The sequence below is a fragment of the Dermacentor variabilis genome, unplaced genomic scaffold (genome assembly GCF_050947875.1).
Source record: "Dermacentor variabilis isolate Ectoservices unplaced genomic scaffold, ASM5094787v1 scaffold_13, whole genome shotgun sequence".
Taxonomy (NCBI): Eukaryota; Metazoa; Arthropoda; class Arachnida; order Ixodida; family Ixodidae; genus Dermacentor; species Dermacentor variabilis.
In genome coordinates, this window is record NW_027460291.1 from 15725021 (window position 1) to 15748633 (window position 23613).

The 23613-nt window shown below is 45.5% G+C and overlaps 1 protein-coding gene across 1 annotated transcript; it reads left to right on the top strand.

Annotated features, from left to right (window-relative positions):
• The first annotated feature begins 12110 nt into the window (after positions 1 to 12110).
• LOC142566736 (innexin shaking-B-like) lies at positions 12111 to 20008 on the top strand. The gene has a single exon (XM_075677604.1). The coding sequence runs from the start codon at positions 12863 to 12865 to the stop codon at positions 13964 to 13966; it is 1104 nt and encodes a 367-aa protein (XP_075533719.1). The 5' UTR covers positions 12111 to 12862; the 3' UTR covers positions 13967 to 20008.
• The last annotated feature ends 3605 nt before the right edge of the window (positions 20009 to 23613 follow it).

Below are 23613 nucleotides of genomic sequence, written 5' to 3' on the forward strand. Positions count from 1 at the left end.
AAAAGACTTGTTCGTCGTGAATGTGCGACGGGATTATGCACCGGTTCAAATTCTACTCTGCTCTGTCCTCTTTCAACCACCCCTACGCCAGGGAGTGGTTCCTCGCCGTATTGTCTGTGTGGGCTGACACGATGTGACCTACGTTCAACCCCTCCACGCCAGGGAGTGGTTTTTTTTCGTATTTCTCTGTGTGGGTTGACCAGTGTGCTGACAAGGCCCTCTACCAGGGAACAAGAAAGGATGAGGTTGTTCGAATGTGGTGGCCAGCGAGACGCCACGTAAAATCAACTTCTGTGCCCTTACGAGCAGGAGCACGCACACCGATCGTTTCTCTACGTTTTGTCTCGGAGCGCATCGCTCAACGGTAACGATGTAATAAACGTCTGTTATTGTTTCAGATCACCTCATCCTCCCTGTCGAACCCTTTCCGATGGTGAACCTGGTTCGAGCCCCAAGCAGACGCGGTTTAAAGTGTTACAATCGACCTGCGGGGGTAGTAACCTTCGAAGCTCTCTCAGCCCGCTGCGACGAATCGCTGCGTGAAGCCAACGACGTGCAAATAGTCAAGCCACCTTCGCACAGCCCTACGGCTCCAGCAAGGATAGTCACGCTTGGCGGGCCGAGTATTGTTAGTTGGTTTGCTGTCGCCTTCACAGTCTAATTGGAGCAAGAGAACTCCTGGAAAAGGAGTTCATGGTTATATTGCGCTCACTTTTACAAACACGATATTAAGGAAGGACAGGACGTGGACGGACGCAGCGCAAACTACCAACTGTTTAATACTGTTAAAGAACGCGCTTATATACAAGGAGATATGGTGCGGGGGGGGTACATATAAAAAGATATGACAAGGTGACGACAAGTGATCATAGTTTGAGTCAGGCATACATCGTTCACATGCACCCGTTCGCCCTGGCAAACTCGACCTCAGCTTTGATAAGCGCGATGGACGGAGTGCTTACGCACATCTCTTTTTCTTTAGCTATCGCGAGCGCCTCCAATATTTCTCGCTCCGTTTTTGTTTTTGATGGTCCAATGACTGTGGTGCTTTCTAGTAGCGGGGAGCATTTGCATTGTTTGCAATGTGCGGCCAAGTTGCTAGGTGCTGTCAGAAGCTGGCACGTGTATTTGTGCCAGCTTTGCAACTTGGCCGCACATTGCAAACAATGCAAATGCTCCCCGCTACTAGAAAGCACCACAGTCATTGGAACATCAAAAACAAAAACGGAGCGAGAAATATTGGAGGCGCTCACGATAGCTAAAGAAAAAGAGATGTGCGTAAGCACTCCGTCCATCGCGCTTATCAAAGCTGAGGTCGAGTTTGCCAGGGCGAACGGGTGCATGTGAACGATGTATGCCTGACTCAAACTATGATCACTTGTCGTCACCTTGTCATATCTTTTTATATGTAACCCCCCCCCCCTCCCCTGCACCATATCTCCTTGTATATAAGCGCGTTCTTTAACAGTATTAAACAGCTGGTAGTTTGCGCTGCGTCCGTCCACGTCCTGTCCTTCCTTAATATCGTGTTTGTAAAACTGAGCGCAATATAACCATGAACGTTCACCAACTAGCCCCCTACATTGCTTTACTGGAAAAGGAGTGTTTTACGTCGCTTTCTCACGAGCCCCATTAATCCTCACAGTCGTTTGACACACGTGGCCGTTAACTGCAGACTCACCTCTGGAACCAAGAGGCGCCAGCTTCAATCAAGCGTGGCAACCCCTGTCTACGAGCACCCTCTCCGTTCGGTCTGTTCAGTGAAACGAGAGCGCTGGAATGAGTGTGTGAACTCTCGCCCTCAAAGGCGGGTCAACTACGACTACGACGACATTGGACGGTCCGATTGGGCGAAGGTTGGACGGCGGTTTTCCGTCACCTAGGGATCTAGGGAGGACAGAGGGTTTTTAAGCAGCCGTTTTCGGATGCTCGGTGTGCTTTGTGCTTCGTTGTCAGTCATTATAGACTGATGAAATGTAACGTTCTCCTGTCTTCATGTAGAAATTGTAAATAAATCCCGTACTCCTAGTTCTCGATGACAGCAAGTTCCTCCCTTCAACAACGTCCCAAGCGTGGATGTGTTGAACGACGGCATGGGCCCACTACAACATTTTTACGAACATAGGTCGCCAAAATCCTGCCCCCGTAACAAGTGGTGGAAGCCTTAACGCTGCGCAAGGAAGCCCAATGATGATACATAGGCCAAAATTAGTGGCACGACAGATACCTCAATGCAACCGTGTTTCAACAAGTGCTGCAGTTTTGCTGCTTTAAACTATAGTGAAAGAAACTTTGTGGTTAGAAGTATTAGCAAGCATGAAACTGCATTGACGCTGGCCGCATCTCTTGCTATGTGTTGTTTTTTGCATATGCGAACTTGTTAATGCTTGTATGATAAAAATTACACCAACGCAGACTGGGTTCTATTGTCAATTGAGTTCTATTTCAGCTAAGAAACATCCCAAATAAACATATTGTTACCACATTATCTGGCGCATTGTTCTGTACGTTCGAAATGCATTATTCAGGAACCATCGACAATCATTGTCAATGTAAGCGAAGAGCCTGAAAGAACGAGTGACAGTCCTCCCCCCTCCCCACTTCCCCCTTGCCGCCATCCTCGAATTCCGTTGCGCGAGAGCACACACCCTTTTCCTCGGCGCCTTCCCGCAGTTCTGTCGTGCCAGCCATGAAGGGCGAAGGCGTCCACTTATTGCTCTACATTGTGTGTTGGCGTCAACGCCATCAGAGTTCGACGAAACGCTCGCCAGCTCCTGTGGTGTATTTTTCATGGGTGAAAACCCGCTATGGATTTTTGTCAACGCCATCGCCACGATAGGAGGGTCACCGCTGGAGGGCCAGCGAGAAGTGCGATAGCACGCGACAGCATCCCTCTCTCCTGCTCTTCCTCGCCACTCGCTTGCCAAAGAGAACGCCAAAGATCACGAGCCCTCTCCCTCACCTTCGCGTGACGAATGAGCGAAAGAGCAGCCCCATTTCGTGCCCCACCCCCCACGACAGCTTATGCAAAGCGCCCCTTTCCCCCATGCCCTTATCCTCCCTCCCCCTTCGGAGCACGCGTACTTTCCCTTGGCGCCTTTCCTCGCCTTCCCTCCCGCAACTCCAAACTACCGTAGTACAACCGACCTACCACCAAAACGGCCGAAAGAAAGCTGTTTGGTTTAGAAACTTATACACGAGCTTGCTTAAATACCACATACTTAAACACAAAGTCAAAGTAAATGGGAATCACCCACTTTTTTAATGCGAGTTATTTACCCCGCGTATGCGAACAAATTCATATAAGGCGCATTTATCACTATTCTTAATTCGTAACTCAGAAATAACAAGCAAGCCCATAGACAGAAACATACACGCTAATGTCTTTGAGAAGCTCCTCACAAAGGTGTCATTTTTTGCCTCTTTCCCCTCCTTATAGGTATGGAAAGTACCCATCTCCCATAGATATGACAAGGCGTCGGAGTAAGTCAGGGCCTGTCATCGATCGTGCAGCCGCGTGCACGTGGACACCACTTCAAAAACTTGCTCACAACCAAAATTGCCAACAATAATCGCCTTCAAGGCTTATTTCTACTTCAAGTATTCACGATGCAATAGCTAAATAGACGTTTGAAATAAATACGAACATCAATGATGCACATAGTGGGGAGGCACTGGTACAAGATTGATGCGACCGTTCCCGCCACTTTTCATCATTTACGGTACGCTATAATTACGAGCAACTGCATCTCTGGGTACTCCTTCCAAATGCAGATATCTTGCAACAATAACTAGCAACAACAAATTACCACGTAGCGGCCAATAGGTAAACTAAATAAGGAGAATCGACACATTGTTCCAAATTCCTGTGTCCGCTTGTCGAAATTTGCAATATGGTGGGCAGCACTCAGGCAGCTCTGTAACCGCGCTGTGACCAGCCTTGACAACCGCGACCACCTAACCTATGCAGAGAAAGGATGACTCCTTCGCAAAAATAGAAAAAAAAGAAAAACAAGTTTTTACGCCAAAAACATGGTTTTACGGTTTCGAGAAGATGATGACACAAATAATCTTTTTGTAAGCGTTTTATAAGCAATTTTAACGATAAGATATTACCTGGCTAGTCTGAGGTGTCTTTAAAGGGACACTAAAGGTAAATACTAAGTCGACGTGGACTGCTTAAATATCATTCCAGGAATCTCGCAAGCCTTGTTTCCTTCCAAGAAAAGACTAAGCTTACGAAAAAATTGCATCTGAAGGGTCCGAATGCCGTTTCCGAAATCCAAGTCTCCCGCCACCCAAATGGGGGTGTGGTGACGTTGAATACGCCGTTTGCTGCCGTCGGTGAGTAAAACTGCGTCCGACAGACGGCGCTACCGAGCCAAGACATAGCAGTGGATTCTCCGCTGCAGCTGCTTTTTAGTCAAGTGGCGTAGCTTGTTCGGTCATCTCGCGACATCACATGGAAGTTGAATTCTCAGCTGCTTCCCGTTTGTGCGAGTTTCGCGAGCCAGCAAAACCAGCGCAGCACTACGCGATAACCAAACTAGTTAAAAGTGAAAGTGTGCGCGGCGCGGGGTCGAGCGAAAATGAAACCTTTCGACCACCAGCGTATTGAAGGGGTAATGTGAATGAGTTCTTTTGTTAAAAAAAATGAAATAGAACTGGACAAGTAGCATTTTGTGTCGCCTTACAATACAATACGAGGATGCTTTTGCAAAGAATGGTTCAGTAATAGTGAAAGAATGTAACCGAGGACTACTTTCGTCATCAGCCAAGCGCTGTGATGTCCCAAGAGAGTCTCTAACCAGGTCCTGTATTTACGTCGATTTCTCGATTATTAGGGCTCTGTTCGCGATAATGTTGACGCCTTAGAGATTCTTGAACACTAATCTATCACTTCAGCTTGGCTTAATATTTGCCTTTAGTGTCCCTTTAAGACGTCGAAAGAGGTCAGAAATCCGTTTTATCTGTTGTATCCCGGAAATGGACGTTTTTAACACTTTGTGCGCTACCTCAGAATGTACGGCGATGCTACGTGAATACAAGCCCGGTGATACTGTTTGGGTTCGGGCCCTGATATGCCGACGTGGATTCAGTGAAAAGCTACTGCGAGGTCATTTCGGATCATGCAAGATACTCTGACGACTTGGTTCGCTGGAGTACGAGGACGGCATTGCGCAATCACAACGGCGCCGCGCACGACCGGAATGAGTAGATCTAGTGCGCCTGAAGCCGTTATACCCAGGGTAATGAATTGTGAAAGCTTTGTTCCTTACTTTCGTTGCAGGCTTTTTTAATTATCGTGCCTTTTCGTTCTATTAGCAGCATCGGGACTATACTTCTTAAAAGGGGTGCATTGACACGTGTACTTTTTTTGCCTTTCTTTTGGTGACTGATTTTCACCGGCTAGGAAATGTTAGGTGTTATCGCTTCGCCGAAGACTCGCCGGAATGTATCATAACATTCTCGATTATTGCAGCCAATCTATCTGTTGCCTTTGTTGTCGCCGAACATTGTAATCAGGTTGTATGCGCGACGCCAATAGCGTTGCAGTGCATGCACTAGCGCTGGAACCTTCGACGAGTCATGCAACAAAGCTTGGCGCGCTGATCAGATTTCGACGACCTACGAGTGTGCTCGTCGTTATAGGTTTGCTGAGTGTTGTTTTTCTGGGTACAGGCTTGGTCACACGGCCTTTAGCTTCGTTACTTGCCACTGTGATTCCTCAGTGTGGCAATATTGCGCGAGCTGTATAAATTCATTAAAGCTAAGGGGATATTTAATTTAATTTTACTGACATAATACAATTTACTAAAAATGGAATGGCAATAATGCATCTGAATCCCTAGGCTGAGGCTAGTATGGATTCATTCAAGTATAATTGTGAAAAAGAGCATGTCACATAAGAAAACAAAAATGATACAAACAGAAATAATTTTACTAACACTATAATATTTGAAAACTAATGATAGCACGATTATTACTCTGCCGTACTTCTTCAAATGTTTCCTTCAAGTAAACAGGTGAGTTCCACAATATTGGCACTCATATTCTTACTTTTGAACAAGCAACACATTCGTGTATGTACAGAGCATGACATGCAACACAGTTATACATGGTAGTCCATTCAAGATAGTTACTCCTCTTGAAATATGTTTTCCAGGAATTAGTATATTGAGTGGCTATATATTACGTAGGATATGTCTTTTCAATGCTGAAGAGAAATTCGTGCACTTGTTTAGTTCTAGTTGAAGGTTGTACCACACGGCGGCTCCATTTGCTGTAAGTTTTCTCTTACCATATATATTTTTTGTTTGCTGAGGGAAGCAGTTACATTTATTTTGTTACGGCTGTCGTAGTAAGAACACAAAAAAATGGGATGGGCTGACTGGATAGTTGCGGTAATACTAGAATGTACAATTTGTTCTGTTTTATAGCCAATTAAAGTGGTGAACGGTATGATATGTTGTCGTCGGAAGAGTCCTAGCATAGGTGCAGTGTAGTATGAATTTGTCATAAAGCGTATTGCTCTTTCTTGGCGGATTATAACTGGTTCTAGATATGTGCGGTATGTTTGACCAGAGGTAACTAAACAGTAATTTAAGTGGCTATGAAATATACTGAAATAAATTATTTGTAATGTCGGTGTGTCAAATATGTCTCGGCATTTGTACAAGAGATAAGTTTACTAAGTTTCTTGCAGACTTCGTCGATATAAGGTTTCCAGTTAAAAGATTTGTCAAGTATAACGCCTAGGTATTTTATAGAATTCACTCGTGCTAGCGCTAAAATTTTTATTGTGAGTGTACGTGTGTGTCCGTCCAAAATTTTGCGCGGTGAGTTAAAAACAACATATTTGGTTTTCTGTGTATTTAACGTTAGTTTGTTTGAAGGGATCAACATGTGGATCGCACATGTTGATCGCACAAATTCGCACAATTCGCACAAATCAATGTATGGACCAGAGAGTTTTCGGCACACATGAGAGCTGTATCATCAGCGTACACAAATACTGACTATTTTTTATAATACAAGGAAGATCGTTAATGTATATTGAGAAAAATATTGGTGCAAGAATTGAGCCTTAGGGCACACCTGTAGTTGTTTCAAGAAACTCGGATCGGATATCAGCTATTTGTACTGTCTGTTTACGATTTTCTAGATGATTTTTGAAGAATGCTAGGCACATTCCACGAAAACTATACCATTCTGTTTTGTTTAGTATTATGCTGTAGTTTAGAGTATGAAAGGCTTTTTTTATGTCAAGAAATGTACCTAGAACGGTTCTATTCTCATTTAGGTGGTAAGTAATAAGTTGAGATAAGGACAAGACGGCTTTGTCAGCTGAGCTACCCTTTCTAAACCCGTGATGACAGGGTGTAAGAATATTTTGGTGTTCGAGGAAAGACATAACTCTTTGATTATTAGTTTTTTTAATACAATATTTATAGTGCTTAGGATGGAGATAGGACAGTAGTTTACTGGGATTTTTTTATCGCCAGCCTTGTGAATCGGCATTATCTTTGATAATTTAGAAGATCCGGATATGTAGACGTGTAAAATGATAACCTAAAAATTTTTTCTAAAGGTGCAGAAAGAATGTCGATGCATTGCTTGAGTGCCAAAGAAGGTATGTTGTCAAACGCGATTGAAAATTTGACTGGCATAGCGCTAACTAGATTTACAATTTTTCTAGCTCTTATATCGGTAAACTTGTATGTATGAGGATTGCGAGGAGGGTATATAGTGTATTGTTCGTTGATCGCCGTAGCCATTACCCGAAAACCTACTGTGCAAAAATATGTATGAAACGTCAAAACGAGTGTGTTTAATGATACTCTGAGAGCCTGGATGTCTGGTATGGTGCAAGAGTTTGCAGGAGGTTTAAGAACAAAGTTTATCATACGCCGTGTTATTCGTGAGTTACAAGAATTTTTAGTTATTAAGATTGTGTAGTGCTTTTTCTTACTCGTATGAGCGCTGTTACTTTATTACGAGCCAATTTGAATTGCTGTAGGTAATAGTCATCGTTTCTTGCTTTTTTACTTTTGAATTCCAAAAGACTTTCTTCTTAATTAGTTCTAAGATGTGCTTTTTCATCCATGGGAAAATTAGTGTTCTGTAGTATCTCTTATCATTAACTGCTGTGAACAGCATTATTGCCTCACGGTATTGTTTAGTTTTGAATAAAGGACATTCACATCTGGGACAGATAATTCATCGGAATGTAACAGTTGTTATGATTTAATGAATTAATTCCACTGCACGTTCGCGAAGAGCTGGATAGATAATGCGACTATGAGTGCCCCGAGACTCTGTGACTGGGAATAAAATAACACTAGGGGGAGTGTATAGCTGCGTCATAAATTGCACACCAACTGCCTTCACTGTTGCATAAAATATGGTCTACACAAGAAAATGATTTTGTTGTAACACGCGTAGCTGCAGAAATAACATTATGAAAGCCATATGATGTCATCATGTCACAGTAGGCTGAATGACATTCTTTTCTGGTATCAATGTTGAAGTCTCCGTAAATCACTGTTTTTTGGTTGATCGTGTTTGCATGCTCTAATAACCGTTAAAAATAATGCATGGCGGCTGGAACCTTTTGATTGCGGGCACGATAAACCCCTACAATAACTTCATATTGACATTTGGCAACGATAATCTCAAGCTCGGATGAATATGATTTCGACTAATCAGAGAGAATGGTACAAGGCACACCAGATTTTACAAATAAGGCTACACCATTGCCTCTATTGGTGGCGTGTCTTGTAGTGGAAAAGAAATGGTAATCTGGAATACTATAACTTTCCTCCTGTTCTGGCCAAGCTTCTGAAACTGCTGTGTAATTAAACAGAAAGGGGTGCGAGGATAGTAGAGTACAGAAATTGTCCGTATTTTTATGGATGCTGCGATGAGTACAATGGATGCGGCTTTCGCAAGAATTAGCTTTTACAAAGCGACTTGAAGACTGTATGAGGGCATTCATTTGATACAAAGCTTCTTGGTTCAGCAAATGAGAGATATGTCGTTTTCTCAACGAATGTGAATGACAGTGGAGTTTTCAGCTTTTCTAGCAAGAATTATTTCATTTGTGAGCCAGACAAATCTCCAATTTTTTTCGCGCTTCCTTGAGATTGCTTTGCCCAACAAAAGTTTATTTTGTGAACATCGATGCTCGTTTATATCTACAAATCCATCGCTCTCATATGCAAAATTTCCAGGGGTTATTTTCTTCTTTTTGACTACTTGAAGAATACGGTTGCGGGATGAGCGGGAGCGACGTTGCACGACACCATTTCGTTTTTATTCCTCTTCAGAAGGCAACCTATGAACGACATCAAGTTCGTCCGGAGATATTGGGACTCCGTACGTTTCAGCAAATGATGTAATACTGTTAGGCAGGTCTTCATCTCTCTATAGTAGAAGTCCCTTCATTACAAAATTCTGCTGCCTACTCTTTGAGGTCTATTATATCCCTGCGTGCAGCTTCAAGATCTTCACGCATTGCTACGCTGCCTTTCTTTAGGGTTGCATTATCTTTTCTTAGCCTCTCAAGGGTCCTTAGTGCCTCAAACTGGCTACTCATGAACTGAACCGCTCGATTAATCTCTTGCATCTCATTTTTCAGGCTGTTGTTTTGTGCATGAACCGTAGCCGAAAGTTCGGCATGCAATCTAGCTACCTCTTTTATGGTCGTCGGTGCCTTATCACCCATATTTCAACTGTTTACACGTAGGCGCAAGATTAGTGCAACTGCATTTCAGAGCAGTCCAGGAGCTACAGAAAGCCTAATCAAAGTAGTATTTAAGAAAAGTGTTCGGCACACACACACCTGTATAGGATAAAAGAGGCGATTACTCCAACCCCGCGTTTCAGCTGCCTGGTCTGCTCTCTAATGAATTACGGCGAACCGAAGCTGCTGTCTTTTATAGTTCGATGACAATGACGTCAGTACCTCCTGCGCAGGCGCCAAATTGGACTTTTCCACGGTAGACCATGGTACGGCGATAGCTCAGCAGAAATGCCAGCGATAAAAAGGCCTTGTATCTTCGACGTTAGTGGATGAACGAAGTAGTTGCCACTGCATAGGATAAACGAGGCGATTACTGCCGCCCCCCATTTCAGCTGTCTGGGTTGCTCTGCAATAAATCTGTTATATACATCTGCTTCAGTAAGCTAGAAGTAATAGTTATGATGTCCTCAACATGCTATCGCGAAAGTTGGGAACTAGGAACATATATAAAAATAATTACAATAAATTGCCAAGCATTGCAACAAAACATTTGTTATATGGTAATATTACTACTAGCAGACCTGATAACGTCTACAAAGATAATAGTTACATTATGTTATAATTGCGGCAACGAATAATCTTATGCCACACATTGGAAGGTGTCCTGCACCATGTTGAAACATGTACTCATCATTGCCTATTTAGTGTGAAAAGCGCCTTTTCGCGAACGAGCATTGCCCTCCTATTCGGACGTATCCTTAGCCACACGGTAGGTATGAGGGTCCCATGGAAAGCGCCCGAACACGAACTTCAGCTGACATTCGCCGTTCATAAGCTACGCGTATTCGGGTGTGCGTTAACCTCACTGGGAGCCCGACACTTGGCGCTTATTCTGAGATTCGCTATGTAGAATGACACATTCACAGTGACGATAGCAAGATAGCTGTCAAAATGTGAAGGGTATGAGTGCAGATACAGATATGAAGACTACATATTTGTGTTACAAAAATGCTTCCTCACATAATCTTCCATTTTCCCAGCCAACGTCCTTATTTGTTTGCCACCAAAACTACAGCTAAAACGTTGATGAGGAGAACCTGTAGAGCAATGGAACCCCCGGACACACGTGGGGCTTAGTCAATTATTCAAAAAAAATGTTTATTGTGTGGCTTAAGCACTTAGGGCGCGTAATGGTATGCCTTATTTTTGTTTTATTTGCCCGGTGATTAATAGGTCCATGCGCGCTAAATGTCAACGGGACAACGTGAAACAAACTATGCGGTTTTACGTGCCAAAACCACTTTCTGATTATGAGGCACGCCGTAGTGGAGGACTCCGGAAATTTCGACCACCTGGGGTTCTTTAAAGGGACACTAAAGTGAAAAATGATTTCTTCTGCATCAGTAAATTACCGTTCGAGAACACCAAAAACACCACTCTTACAACAATAAGACGTTTGGCAAGCCAGAAAAAGCGCAAGAACGAAATACGGGTGGCGACGCCTACTTGAGTTCCCGCACCTGGGGTGTGACGTCTTGGATTTTAATGGAATCTTCTATGGCCTACTAATTATACATAGCGGTACAGATTGACTACGTTGTGTTCTAAAGGAACCAAATATTAAACATGTCAAGTTTCGGGAACCTTTATTCAGCCAACGCAGCCCAAATCCGAAAACATACTTTGGAATCCCTGACGTCGCGCTGACGTACTGGCGTCGGGGTTTCGGCGCGAAATTCAAATACTTACACTTGGACCTTCATTTTCTCATGTAATAATCAAACTATTTTTTAATGACTGCCTGCAGGGTTCTCAAACAATGCTCCATTAGTCGAAACTGATTTATTGTTTCGATTTACTGCCCCTTTAACGTGCACACCTAAATCTAAGTACACGGGTGTTTTTGCATTTCGCCTCTATCGAAATGCGGCCGCCGTGACCGGGATTCGATCCCGCGACCTCGTGCTCAGCAGCCTAGCGCCATAGCCACGGAGCAACCACGGCGGCTGACAACGAGAAACAAGCGACGTGCAAACGAGAAATAAACAATGCACCTAATTCTGCATTGCTTCCCCGTAAAACACAAAAAAAGGAAAAAACAAGTTTGTGGTACGTGGAGGCTTCCGTCATCCGGTCTTTGATCTCAGCTTGTGCGAATGACGGGGCGTCTGCCGGTGCTCTCGGCAGCGCCAACGACAGCTCAGGTGAACTGCGAGAAACAGAGAGAGAGAGAGAGAGAGAGAAAGCACACATCGAAACTCAGCAGTCGACCGCGGCAGCGCGCGGCAGTCGGCGCACAAGGTGACCACGTGGCACGCGCGTCACGCTCAGAGCTCCTCCCTCGGGTGCAAACTCGAGAGTTGAGCGTGCGCGCCAGAGACGCGCGCGCCGACTCCGAGTGAACGCGGGCGCCGCACGAAGGGGACGGCGGGCCCCCTGCTTGCCCGCTCTCGGACATCGGCGGTTGCCGGCGCGGCTGAGACTCCGCGCGGGCCGGCTGCGCCTGGGGTCCCTAAATTTAGGCTTGCCGGGCCATGCTCTCGGCGCGAGTCGTCGCGTCTGCCTGCTCACCACTTCGGCACAGAGTACATGCGTCCACGTGAAGTTGCGCCTAGCGACAACGGCGCCTGGCGAGCTCCTCGTGACATTGTCGCCGTCCAGTCATCGGGGACTTCCCATCTCGCCTCAGACAGCGTCCAGGACGAGTGACGGCAGCAGTCAAGCAAACGGCGGCATCTCAGCTAGAGAAACAAGGCTACCTTCATCTGATACGTTTGGCAGCAAACAAGGGGCAGCGACGTAGTAACGATTGGACCGAAAAGACGTTCACAACTCCCTTGCGCCTTTTGAAACCTACAAGTGTTGTGGAATTTCGTTGCGTTAGTACTCGCCCGCTCCAGCGCAGAATATTCCTACACGGTGGCTGTATAGAGTGACAAGATTGAGTAAGCGGTACAAGACTGCATGCGCGGAACTTTTTACGAGAACATCGTCAGCGCACTCGCTTCGTGTAACAGAACGATATTCGTGTGCCCTGTACAGCCTGCTTTACACGCAGCGATATTGCGCCCTGTGCCCGAACTCGGAACGCCAGCGGCATTACCATAGATCGGCGCCATGCTGGATATAATCCGCAGCCTGAAATCGCTCCTCAAGACTAGTCGCGTGCACATCGACAATGAGGTATTTCGCCTACATTACACGGTCACAGTGATAATACTACTGGCCTTCTGCATCATCGTTACGACCAAACAGTTTGTTGGTGACCCGATTGACTGCTCCAAGTCTACGGACGTGCCTCAGAGCGTCATCAATACCTACTGCTGGATTCATGCTACTTACAGCGTTACGAGCCTCATGCGGCGGGACCTGGACACTATTGTGTACCCCGGCGTCGGACCAGGCAGCTCTACCAACGTGCTCAGCGGAACCAAAGATCACAAGTATCACAGATACTACCAGTGGGTCTGCTTCATGCTGTTCTTTCAGGCCACAATGTTCTACCTTCCACGATGGCTGTGGAAGTTCTGGGAGGGTGGCAAAATCCAAGCGCTCATGATGGACCTGGACGTGGGAATGTGTGGTGAAGCGGAAAAGAAACAAAAGAAGAAGCTCTTGGTCGACTACCTTGTCTCCAGCCTGAAGCAGCACGACTGGTATGTGGCGCGGTACTTCTTCTGCGAGCTGCTCGCGCTCGTCAACGTGGTGGGCCAGATGTTCCTCATGGACCGCTTCTTTGACGGCGAGTTCCTCACCTACGGGCTGGACGTGATCCGCTTCCTGGACAAGGACGACGAGGAACGAGTAGACCCCATGGTCCGAGTGTTCCCGAGAGTCACCAAGTGCCAGTTCTTCAAGTTTGGCCAGTCAGGAAACCGGGAGACGCACGACGCGATTTGCATTCTACCACTCAACATAGTCAACGAGAAAATCTACATCTTTCTGTGGTTCTGGTTCATCCTGCTCGCGGCTGTCACCGGCATGGTGGTGCTATTTCGCGTTATCATCACTGCCTGCCCGCCAGTGCGCGTGTACCTCCTGAACCTGCGTTTTCGCATCGTGCACCTGGACCACCTGCACACCGTGGTGCGGCGGGGCTCCCTCGGGGACTGGTTCCTAATCTATATGCTTGGCCAGAACGTTGATTCCATCATCTTCAAGGAAGTGATCGCTGAGATGGCCAAGCGAATGACCACCGAGCCCAAGGAGTCGTCCGCATGACGACGCGAGTCCCGGCCTCTTGGCCGACCCCCCTTCCATGGAGTGCCTCCGCATCAAGATGTCTGACGCTGCCACCCGGATTACCCGCGTTACCTTCATCGGGATGGCAGGGGTCCTGTGTTAGCCCAGAAGAGCAGCATATGCTGCGTTTGTTCACTACATGCTCTTCTCTATTTTAGTCCTCCGCCAGAAATGGGAGCCTTTTGTGGTGTAGACATATCCTGGCCTGCGGCTCGGTGCACCTGCAGTTGTCAAGAGGTGAAGCAGCCAAAGGTATAGTCTTCGCCCTAACGCTGACTGAAACAGCTGGTACAACTTGAGGCTCCTTGCCTTAAATACGGCTAAATTCTCATACATTGTTACGTGTTTGTCATGAAACGTCAGTCATATTCTTCTCATTCTTACGTAATGTTGGACATTAGTTTTCATTTAAGTGAAATGCTTCTTTTAGGACTGGCTGCACCAACATTGCTTGTTCTTCCTGCAGCCCTGAGAATATGGTAGAAACTTGCAATAATGAAAGAACTGTAAATGAATGCCTGCAGCAGTTCTTAATCGTTGCATTTGATCTGCCATTTTGGGAAACGTATTGATGCCCGTCAAATTCATCACGCTTGCCTGTTGCGCTGTACAGTTGGTGCAGCTAGTTCTGTTTTATGTACTTGTGGATGTTCTCTTGAAACATAATCACAGGAGCAGAAACATGCTACTGTGGTCACGGTTCGAGAGTGAGAGCTTAGAAATTCAATTTGTGCCTCCTCTGATGTCGTTCTCGGTTTGCAGGCAAAACCGATGGCGAGAAAATCTGACACATATCTTCTTAACATTGAATCCTTGAGAGATCTCGAAGACTGCAAATATTCACTCTTATCGACTTCTCTGAAAGAAGATTTACATGTTCGGCGCTCAATAATAGAAAACAGTGCAACAATTCCGGCACGTAAATCCAGCAGTAGGTCGAGTCGTAAGCTTTCTTTTTCTATTTTACGGTGCTGGAGAAGTTGACTGTTGAAACCCACCTGATGACGCACTTTCGGCGCTATGGAAACCTGTCTTCCTAGGAATTCACAGTATGCAAGTGATAGGCTTTCGTATAATCGCAAGAAGTAAGTAGATTTCTCACTATTTAGATTTTTAGATTGAAATGCAGCTTCGTGACATCCTTCTTTTCAATGTTTTAAATATCGCAATGTGGCACCAGTATTATGCTACGTCCACTACCAAGGAAGAGGTGCAAAGAGCAAGACAGTTACAAGCAGGACTCAGATTCACGAGTTGTGCTTTAATCTCTCGCGTTCTGGTTATCGTTTTTTGTTTTCCTTCATTTTTGTTTTTCTTAGATTTGCAGAGTGAAAAAAATATCGGCGTTATGTTTTACTCACATTGTCACGCAATCCTGGAAACTTGGCAACGGTGAATTGTAGCGGGCTACAGGAGAACCATCGAAACCTGCTTCCAAAAGTACTCGTTAACCTGTGGTATATCCGAGGTCCTCGCACTTCGCCAAAATTTTCCCTTTCTGCAGTGCACTTCGCCACATATGTAGCCAGAAGTAGCCCGAAGCAGTCGTTGCCCTATACATTCTCGGCACATTGTACTCCACGTAATGCGATATATCTTCCTGCACGTGCCTGCGATTTGGCGATCTTATTTGAAGGGGAACGCGGGGGTGAAAAAAATAAAAGAAAGATTTAAGCTATCGTTCCCCTGGAGACAGTTTCGTAAAAGCAGGTTTGCTCGAAGAAAGTAAAAGCCGATCTTAAGTGGTTTCCTGAAATTTCCTGTGTCCATGTTGAACGCAACAGAAAAGCAGGAAAACGAGACAACTAATGCCACCTGCTCAGTTTGTCTTAGCGATATCTGACTCCGTCATGGTAGAATGTATTCTTCGTTTCGGCGTCTTCTCGATAGTATCCGCACCACAAAAATACAAATTCAAATTGATAAAAAGGACGAGAACGTCAACCTATGATTCGTCCGTCCCAGCGCGCATTGTACAGCCAGCCTTTGGATTACGTCGCGCTGCCTATAGGAGGTATCCTCTGCTTTTGTAACAAAGAAAAGGAAAAGGCGTTATAAGCACACTATAATTTCCAGCAAAAAAACTAAACACTAGGAAAGGAAGCAAGTGGACGGAAAGACGCTCGTCTGTCAACTGACGGTTTGAAGAAGAGCAGAAAGAATTAAAAAATATATTTGAAAAAGCAAGACCATTCTCCTGCGCATGCGTGTCCTCTGAAAGCCTGACGTACGAAGTCCACCTTCTTCTCGTTCATGCCGACTGAGGGGACGCTGAAGTAATTACTTCCATCGCCCCTTATACAGAATGCTTTATATAATAGCCTACTTCATTCTTTTTTAAACTGACCGAGAACACGTGTGGCTTCGAAAGTTCCTACAGCAATAATCTGCTAAATGCCCCGGCCCGCAACAGCTTCTATATTGCACCTGAACCTTCTCTGTTGTAGCAAGCGTCCTTGGTACTAGTCGAGAAGACTTTCTAGGTTTATGATTATCATAATGAATCCTAAGGGAAACTTCAATGGCTAGCGGGCAGCGGAGATGGGGATGTCAAAATGATATTTTGTGAACGCGAGGAGTGTACATAATTAAGGCAGCTTGAAAGATTATTGTCCGAACTGCAAAAGGTGTAAAATCGCTATTTCGTTCGCCTAAGATTATGGGAAATTCAGTTGAACGTCCGCACCTTTTAATGCCCGCCCCTGTTTCATCGTTGTATGTGTTAGTTCCCCGTCACCATGCAAACCCATCGCAACGCGGACGCCCTCCTTGTAGACCACATTCTTTTGAACTTCCGCGGATACTGACCGTGCAGTAATTTCTGCTAGCATGAGATACACAATCTCGATATGTATTTTGTAACGATTGACTTCATGCTCTGTTACTTTCACGTCTACCGTCGCGTTGTGTGACTGGGAGCGGCGGTGCATTGGCGTCTGAGCCAGTGACGAAGGAAAATGAGAATGTAAATGTATATTTACTAAACAGTGGCCTCGCAGTCGTTATGTCGTCCCCGAGGGCGCCCTAGCTGGAGTTCTTCTTGAGACCGCTGCTCGAGCGCCTTTTGTTGGAAGCACGCGCCGCGTGGACCCTATCCTTTGATACGGTCGCGTAGGTTCTGCGCACTTGCCAAGCATTCTGAAAAATTTCGCAGCTGTCATTTGGAACTTGTGTGCATGTTCATGTGCATCAAATCTATGTGAGTTGCCGGAAACTCCCTTTATCACCTTAAGTAAAACGAAATTTTAGCTTCGTGCTTACATAGTGACGTGCAAGCCATAGAACACAAAACAGAAATGAGCTAGTTTGCCAGGAAGCTTGCAAATGTACATCGGACACATCGGCTTGTCAAGGTTCAAGTTGCACGACTTACCGATGACGTTTTAGGAGTATAGTCTGATGTGCTATCGTCATATTCGCGTGTACTTTTAGTAGCTTCAAAAATTCATGTTTTTTTATTATAACACAGTTTGCCAACATAATACTTTATTCGTGGCATCAATCTAATGAATAAAATCGTTATCTCGGGGATGATATAACGAGTGCGAGGCCGCTGTTTAGTAAATGTACATTTCCATTCTTATTTCCCTTCGTCACTGGCTCAGACGCCAATGCACCGCCGCTCCCAGTCACACAACGCGACGGTAGACGTGGAAGTAACAGAGCACGAAGTCAATCGTTACAAAATTGTCAGTACTACTGGTAAATATCATCTTGATAAAGCAGCTGACATGCCGAAAACTGCCGGTGCTTGAAGCACTCAGCAGCTACTACGTGACCTGAGTCACAAAGAACAATGAAAGAACGCGTAGTATGCTTTCTCAAGAAACCCATGATTAATCTTAAAGATATCCGTTCACTCAATAGCTGAATGAGTGCGGCGCAATGTCTCCGTACCATCAGAAAGTTTTAGCTGCGCGTCATCCCCGAAGTGAACATGTTACGTGCCGAGGCACAACACAGAACTGCGTTCATTTCGCATACTTATTAAAAGCCGGCCTCGCAGAGGCGCGAGCAACACGCAGCCAGCTTGGCTGCGGAACGACAGCGAAGCCAAGCGGCCGCATGCTCGGCTACATCGGCTCTGCAGCAGAGCGAGGCCAGCGTTCTGCTGTCGGCATGAACGCGGCACGCACACTAGCGTTCCCGCTGAGCGACTTTGGGAAAATCGTAAGTATATACAGGTCTGAGCATAGCCAACCATAAACGCTCAGCTTAAGTTCTCTATCATGAAATTGTAGGATTAAGAGTACTTGCGTTCTCGGCTCCGTCAGGTGAGGCATCTAACCTACATTGGTATACTGTGAAGCGCAGACAGAGTGCGTGGGATGAAGCAACAAAAGTTTCTAAGGCATAAATGCGGCAGTAAAAAGAGCACGGCGAATCACGGCCAAACTTCGTACCACTTGCGTTTTTTTTCTTGTAATTCTGACGCAGCAACTCAAACATTTGAAGTTAAAGGTTCATACTTAGGCAACCACTTCATACATCATCACCTCTCTGAATTAGACATATACTCCAGCTATGTAAGACATCCACATTTTAGTCAAAGAGGCCGTTTGTAAATTTGTCTAATTTTTGGGGGCGTGAGATTTCGAAAAATGTTCAAGAAAGCGCGCAAGCTCTGCAGTACCATGCAGAAATGTGAAAATACCCAGTATTTTATTGCGAATAACACACAGTACATGATACACTCCAAAGTGAATGAGTCTACAAAGGTTGTATAAAAACATGTGGAGTTGCTAGAGCATTCACAAAGAAAAAGATTTCCATGAGAAATAGGAATACGCATTGATTGTGTTTGCGAGACATTTTTTTACGGAAATAAATTGTGAACGCGTGTAACACAATGAGGATTCGTCCAAATCAGTGTATAAATAAATGAAGAAAGGAATGTTTATAATCTGGCGTCCCCCTTCACTAGTTTGGGTAAGTAGCTTTGTAACTAAACCGCGTACTCAAATAATCCTGGACGTTTCTCATCAGAGTCGCAGTTCGGTAGTAAAACTCCTACATTGCAATCTGAATACACGAATGCTATGTCAGATGCCGCACCATCTTATAATGTTATAGCTATACTGCTTGATAGGGTGGAGCCTGTTTTCTGTATTACGTAAATTTCATGAAAGTTCTATTATGAATCAGCTTTCGTGAGAGTACCTGGCCCAAATTTTCGAGATTCCTTGCTAAGACGTATCAAGGCACGGGGTTCATGTGGCCGTAAGCAACGAACAAATGCAACAGAGCGAATGCTTAGATGTTCGTACACTATGCAACACCAAAAATTGGGACACATGCGATGGCTCATTGAACTTACACAATTGGAATATGGTTCCAGTCAGCTAGGGGCCTGAGTTGCGCTCTTCTATTTTGTCGTGGCTATTCATTGTGAGAAACTGAAGTTAACTCAGTGATTTACACGTGTCTATTCTTTGTGTTACGTACACGCCGACCACTTCTGTCCTTTCTACTTGGTGAATACGTCATTATACGTTTCATTTTTTACCATGCTTGTTGAGACCCATCTGAACAGTATGGTGTGAACTGTGCTAAAAATAAACTACGAAGGCATGCTGCTGTTTCTCCGACCATCGCTTGTCCACCAGTCTTAGGAATATCATGTGCGCCAAAATACTCCGTGGCGTTTTTCCCTGCATGTAACAGTTTGTTTAGAGGGCATTCATTGCAAATTGCCGATAAAAAGTCTATACGAAGAAAACACAGACAAAGACGCTGTGTTAAGTAGGAGCGCAGTGCGGCTCTATTGTTACGCCTCTCCAATATTTATGATGCAGGTTACAAGCACTGTACCATGTGTAGCTTATGACAGACTACAACTGTTTTGTATTGTTTTACAAACAGCCGCGCACCCTTTACAGTAGCAAAGAACTGCTTTTCTATTCTAATAATATCACTGCCACGGTCTCTATAGAATGTAAGACCAAGTGAGGTAATTTGTATGCTCTGCAATTGTTCTCTTCTATATGCCAAAGTGCAAATAAATTATTCTATTTCACTACAGCTTTCGCTGGGATGCTTCCATCATTGTTTCTTGAGAGCATTTCGAAAACTTTCCTTTCTGGGGGATGTGCAGGGCGCTTTGCTGAAATGAAGGAAAAGAAGATATTTATTTTCTTTGTTTAATACATCGAACATTTGGGGCGTATTCCGAAGTCAGATGAACTGAAAGTTGGGCTGTCATTCTAATGTAATGACGCAAAAGAAACTAAACGAAAGCGCCAAAGACACTCGCTTGTGTCCTGGGTGTGTTCGTTTACTTTCTGTGGTGCCGTTATACTACAATATATTACGAGACATATTCTAGGGCTGGGGGATGTAAGCGAGCAATAACTAGCCGCACCGCATCAGTAATTTTTTTTTTGTATAGCTGATCGAATCGGGAAACCCCTTCTAATGAAGTGAGAAAGAAAATTTGTGACCGAACAGGAGATATCTGCGCATCATACTTTCTATTTCACGAACAAAGTGGGAGCCCTCAAGTTGTGGTTATTGCCACTCGCGTCTTTGTTGCGGCAATTGTGTTCTTGATTCCTTCATATTTGTTTTCCAACATGCACAGATACTCGTGGTTCTGTTGCAAGGAAGCTTGACGGGACCAAGGAGCCTCGGCCGCTCGACAGATAATTAGCGGGATAATAAATTAGACGAAAAAAACAACTTAGCTGTACGCATGCTTAAACAGCAATTTATTTACGAGCGTGAATCAGTACTTGGGATCGTACTTACCATACGCAGCAAACTACAGCGCAAGTTGTTCACGCTACGAGCTCGCTCTTACCAAAACTGCTCCCTCTTATGCGAACTAATGTGTCTCCTATGTAGACCAATCGACAGCGTTTACCCAGGGGACGGCACATTCGTGACCCCTTGTGAAGAAAAGAGTGGAAAAGTCCGCTGAGGAAAAAAAAAAAGGATGTACATTCCACACAATGTGGGAAGCTTTGTGTGCTGGTTGCTTTTATTGACGATAATTAGCGGTGATGTTTATGGCGAAAGCTTAATTTATTCAACATTTAGTCTAACACGAGAGTGGTGCGTTGATGTTAAACCTTACCTTTTCTGCACCACTGATGTTTGTTTGCGTAGTACACAGGATACACAGGGAGAAGTGTCTGTTTGAGGCGTTGGTGCGCGCCTATATTCATAACCTCCGAGTTGACCATTGTCATGTGCCTCACATGGCACGTCGCATCGGGAGAGTAGTATTAAACTTGAATTGCATTATGGGGCTTTACGTGCCAAAAGCAGAATCGGATTATGAGGCACACCGTAGTGGCGGACTCCGGATTAATTTTGTCGCCGTGAAGTACTTGTCCCAAAATCTAAGTGCACGCGCGTTTCCTATTTCGCCCCCGTCGAAATGCGGCTGCCGGGATCAAATCCGCGGCCTCTAGGAATGCCAAGGCCGCAAAGCTACCGCGGCAGGCATAGAAGTGTTAATTCAACGGTCGACCGTTTCTGTAGTGTCTCCTAGACCCTCAGCCTCTGCTTCTGCACGCCCTGCGTAATTTGTCCGCTTGACATATCTGCATGGTGTTCATTTTTCAGAAATAGCAGAAACGTACTGTACCGTACCTAGAACTTAAGCTTATTCAGTTTCCCCGCAACCGCTGTCGTGTAGTAGTAGAGTCTCCTTGCCCTCTCAGGAAACCTACTAATCCACCCCCCTTGTAGGGGAACTGGCCCTTCTCCCTTCTCTCTATAGTTCTTTCTACATCCTCTCCGCAGTCGCACGCTGCCAGAAAGGGAAGCGCTGCAGTTTTTGCAATGCTTTTGAGGGGAATCATGGATAATTACAGCTGGTCATAATCTAATGTCGCGACACGCAGGGAGCTCCAGGGGGCATTGTGCACATTCGATGCAGTCGGGTCCAAACGAGGTTGTGGCGTCGCGGTTCCTCTCCGACTCGCTCCCGTCATGTAATAGACGCTCTAAACACCCCCGCCCCCGGCGTGGTGTGCCACACTGCAACAGCCTCAACAGAAACGGCAGCAGCAGCAGTGGGAAAGTCGAACGCTTTGGCAAAGAAACATTCGCTTTAAAACGCTCTCATTTTTATGCGCAGGCTTAAGTAGCCCGCCAGTGATATCGGCGAAGGTAAGTTTGAAGCCTCGCAGGAAGCAAGCGCCGGAGTAAGAAGGCGCCTGGAGATGGAGAGGAGAGTCGCGGCCTGGGGAAAGCACGAAGGAGCGCGCTGAGCGCACGGCAAGGCACCGCCACCTAGAGGAAAGTCTAGGTAGCCTTGAGCGAAGCGGTCAAGGAGAAACGAGTGGAAGTGTCGTGGAGAAGGAGGGTAGGCGGATGCGCATTAGGTTGACCTTTTCCTGCAGTGCCTACTGGTTCTGTGTGCAGCATGGACGCACAGGGTTCGTCCCGTGATAACATCGACCCCGCGCGCCGCATGCTGTATGTGCGAGTGAAAGAATGCGACGATGAACCGACTATGGCGGCTTATTGTGCGCGCAAGGGAGGAAAGCGGAGAGCAAGCGAGCCGTCTTCCCATCGGGAAAGAGAGGGGGGAGGGGTTCTACTCCGCCGGCTGCTGCGTATGGGGCGGCCGCGCGAGCCATGTTTTGAAAGGGTAGGGGGTTCTAGTCCAGTAGCTGCTGCTTATGGCGCGGCCGCACGAGCCCTATCTTGAAAGGGACCTGCGAAGCGGACAGTCTAGGGTGACCGAGGGCGGATAGCTTCGGGATCGCTATAGCGCGCATACGCGTCCGCGCCCCCCGCGTTCACAAACAGCAACGTCACTAACTTTTTCTTCTTTAAGTTATGAGAGACGTTAAAGGTGTACAGTAATTGGTGAAAACAATGTTGATACAGGAAATTTGTGCACGCGTGCTTCGGTCTACTTCAAAGAACTCAGTCTACAAGCCAATAATGTGAAATTTGAAATGGCAGCGCAAACATTTCGTAGCGAAAGAAATTTGTGCTGTATCATATGCATTGGAGCCGACGTTTGCATTCGTAGAGATGAAGAACTGACGCACCACAGCAATAATAAAGATCAGTGATAGCATAGAACACCTTGAGGATGACGATCTGGCATTCTCGCGATTCGCAATGGAGAAATTGAGGTGTACAATTTTCCAACGTGACACAGCGCAAAATGAAAATGCTGTTTTCAATGGTGTAAAAAAACATAAGAGGAACATGAGAAAGCTGGTAACAAATACACAGGCTCACAATTATGCATAGGTGATCCTTAACCTGTATCATCCTGAATACCGGAGGAACAACTTTGTTAATTCTGCTGAATCAGAAAGTCGTGCGCATTTTCCAAGACACAAATGAAGAGAAATTGGGCGTAATCAATTTATTGGAACGTTTTTAATCGATTCACGTTGTCAAGCTAAGCTGCCATGCTGAAGGAACCTGATACAAACTGCAGAAACGCCTGGTCTTTATACGAAGAACGGTAACAAAATCTTACGTATATTAGCTTTTCAGAAAATGCACAAAGAGCAAATCACTGCAGTAGAACACACATGAGGGGCAGGCTATTGCAGAGGTACATATGTGCATGTGCAATAAGAAATCATGCAAATACGAGTGCGAGTTCGCACACAGCGAAGTTCGCTAATTGAGTAAATAAGGAAACAACA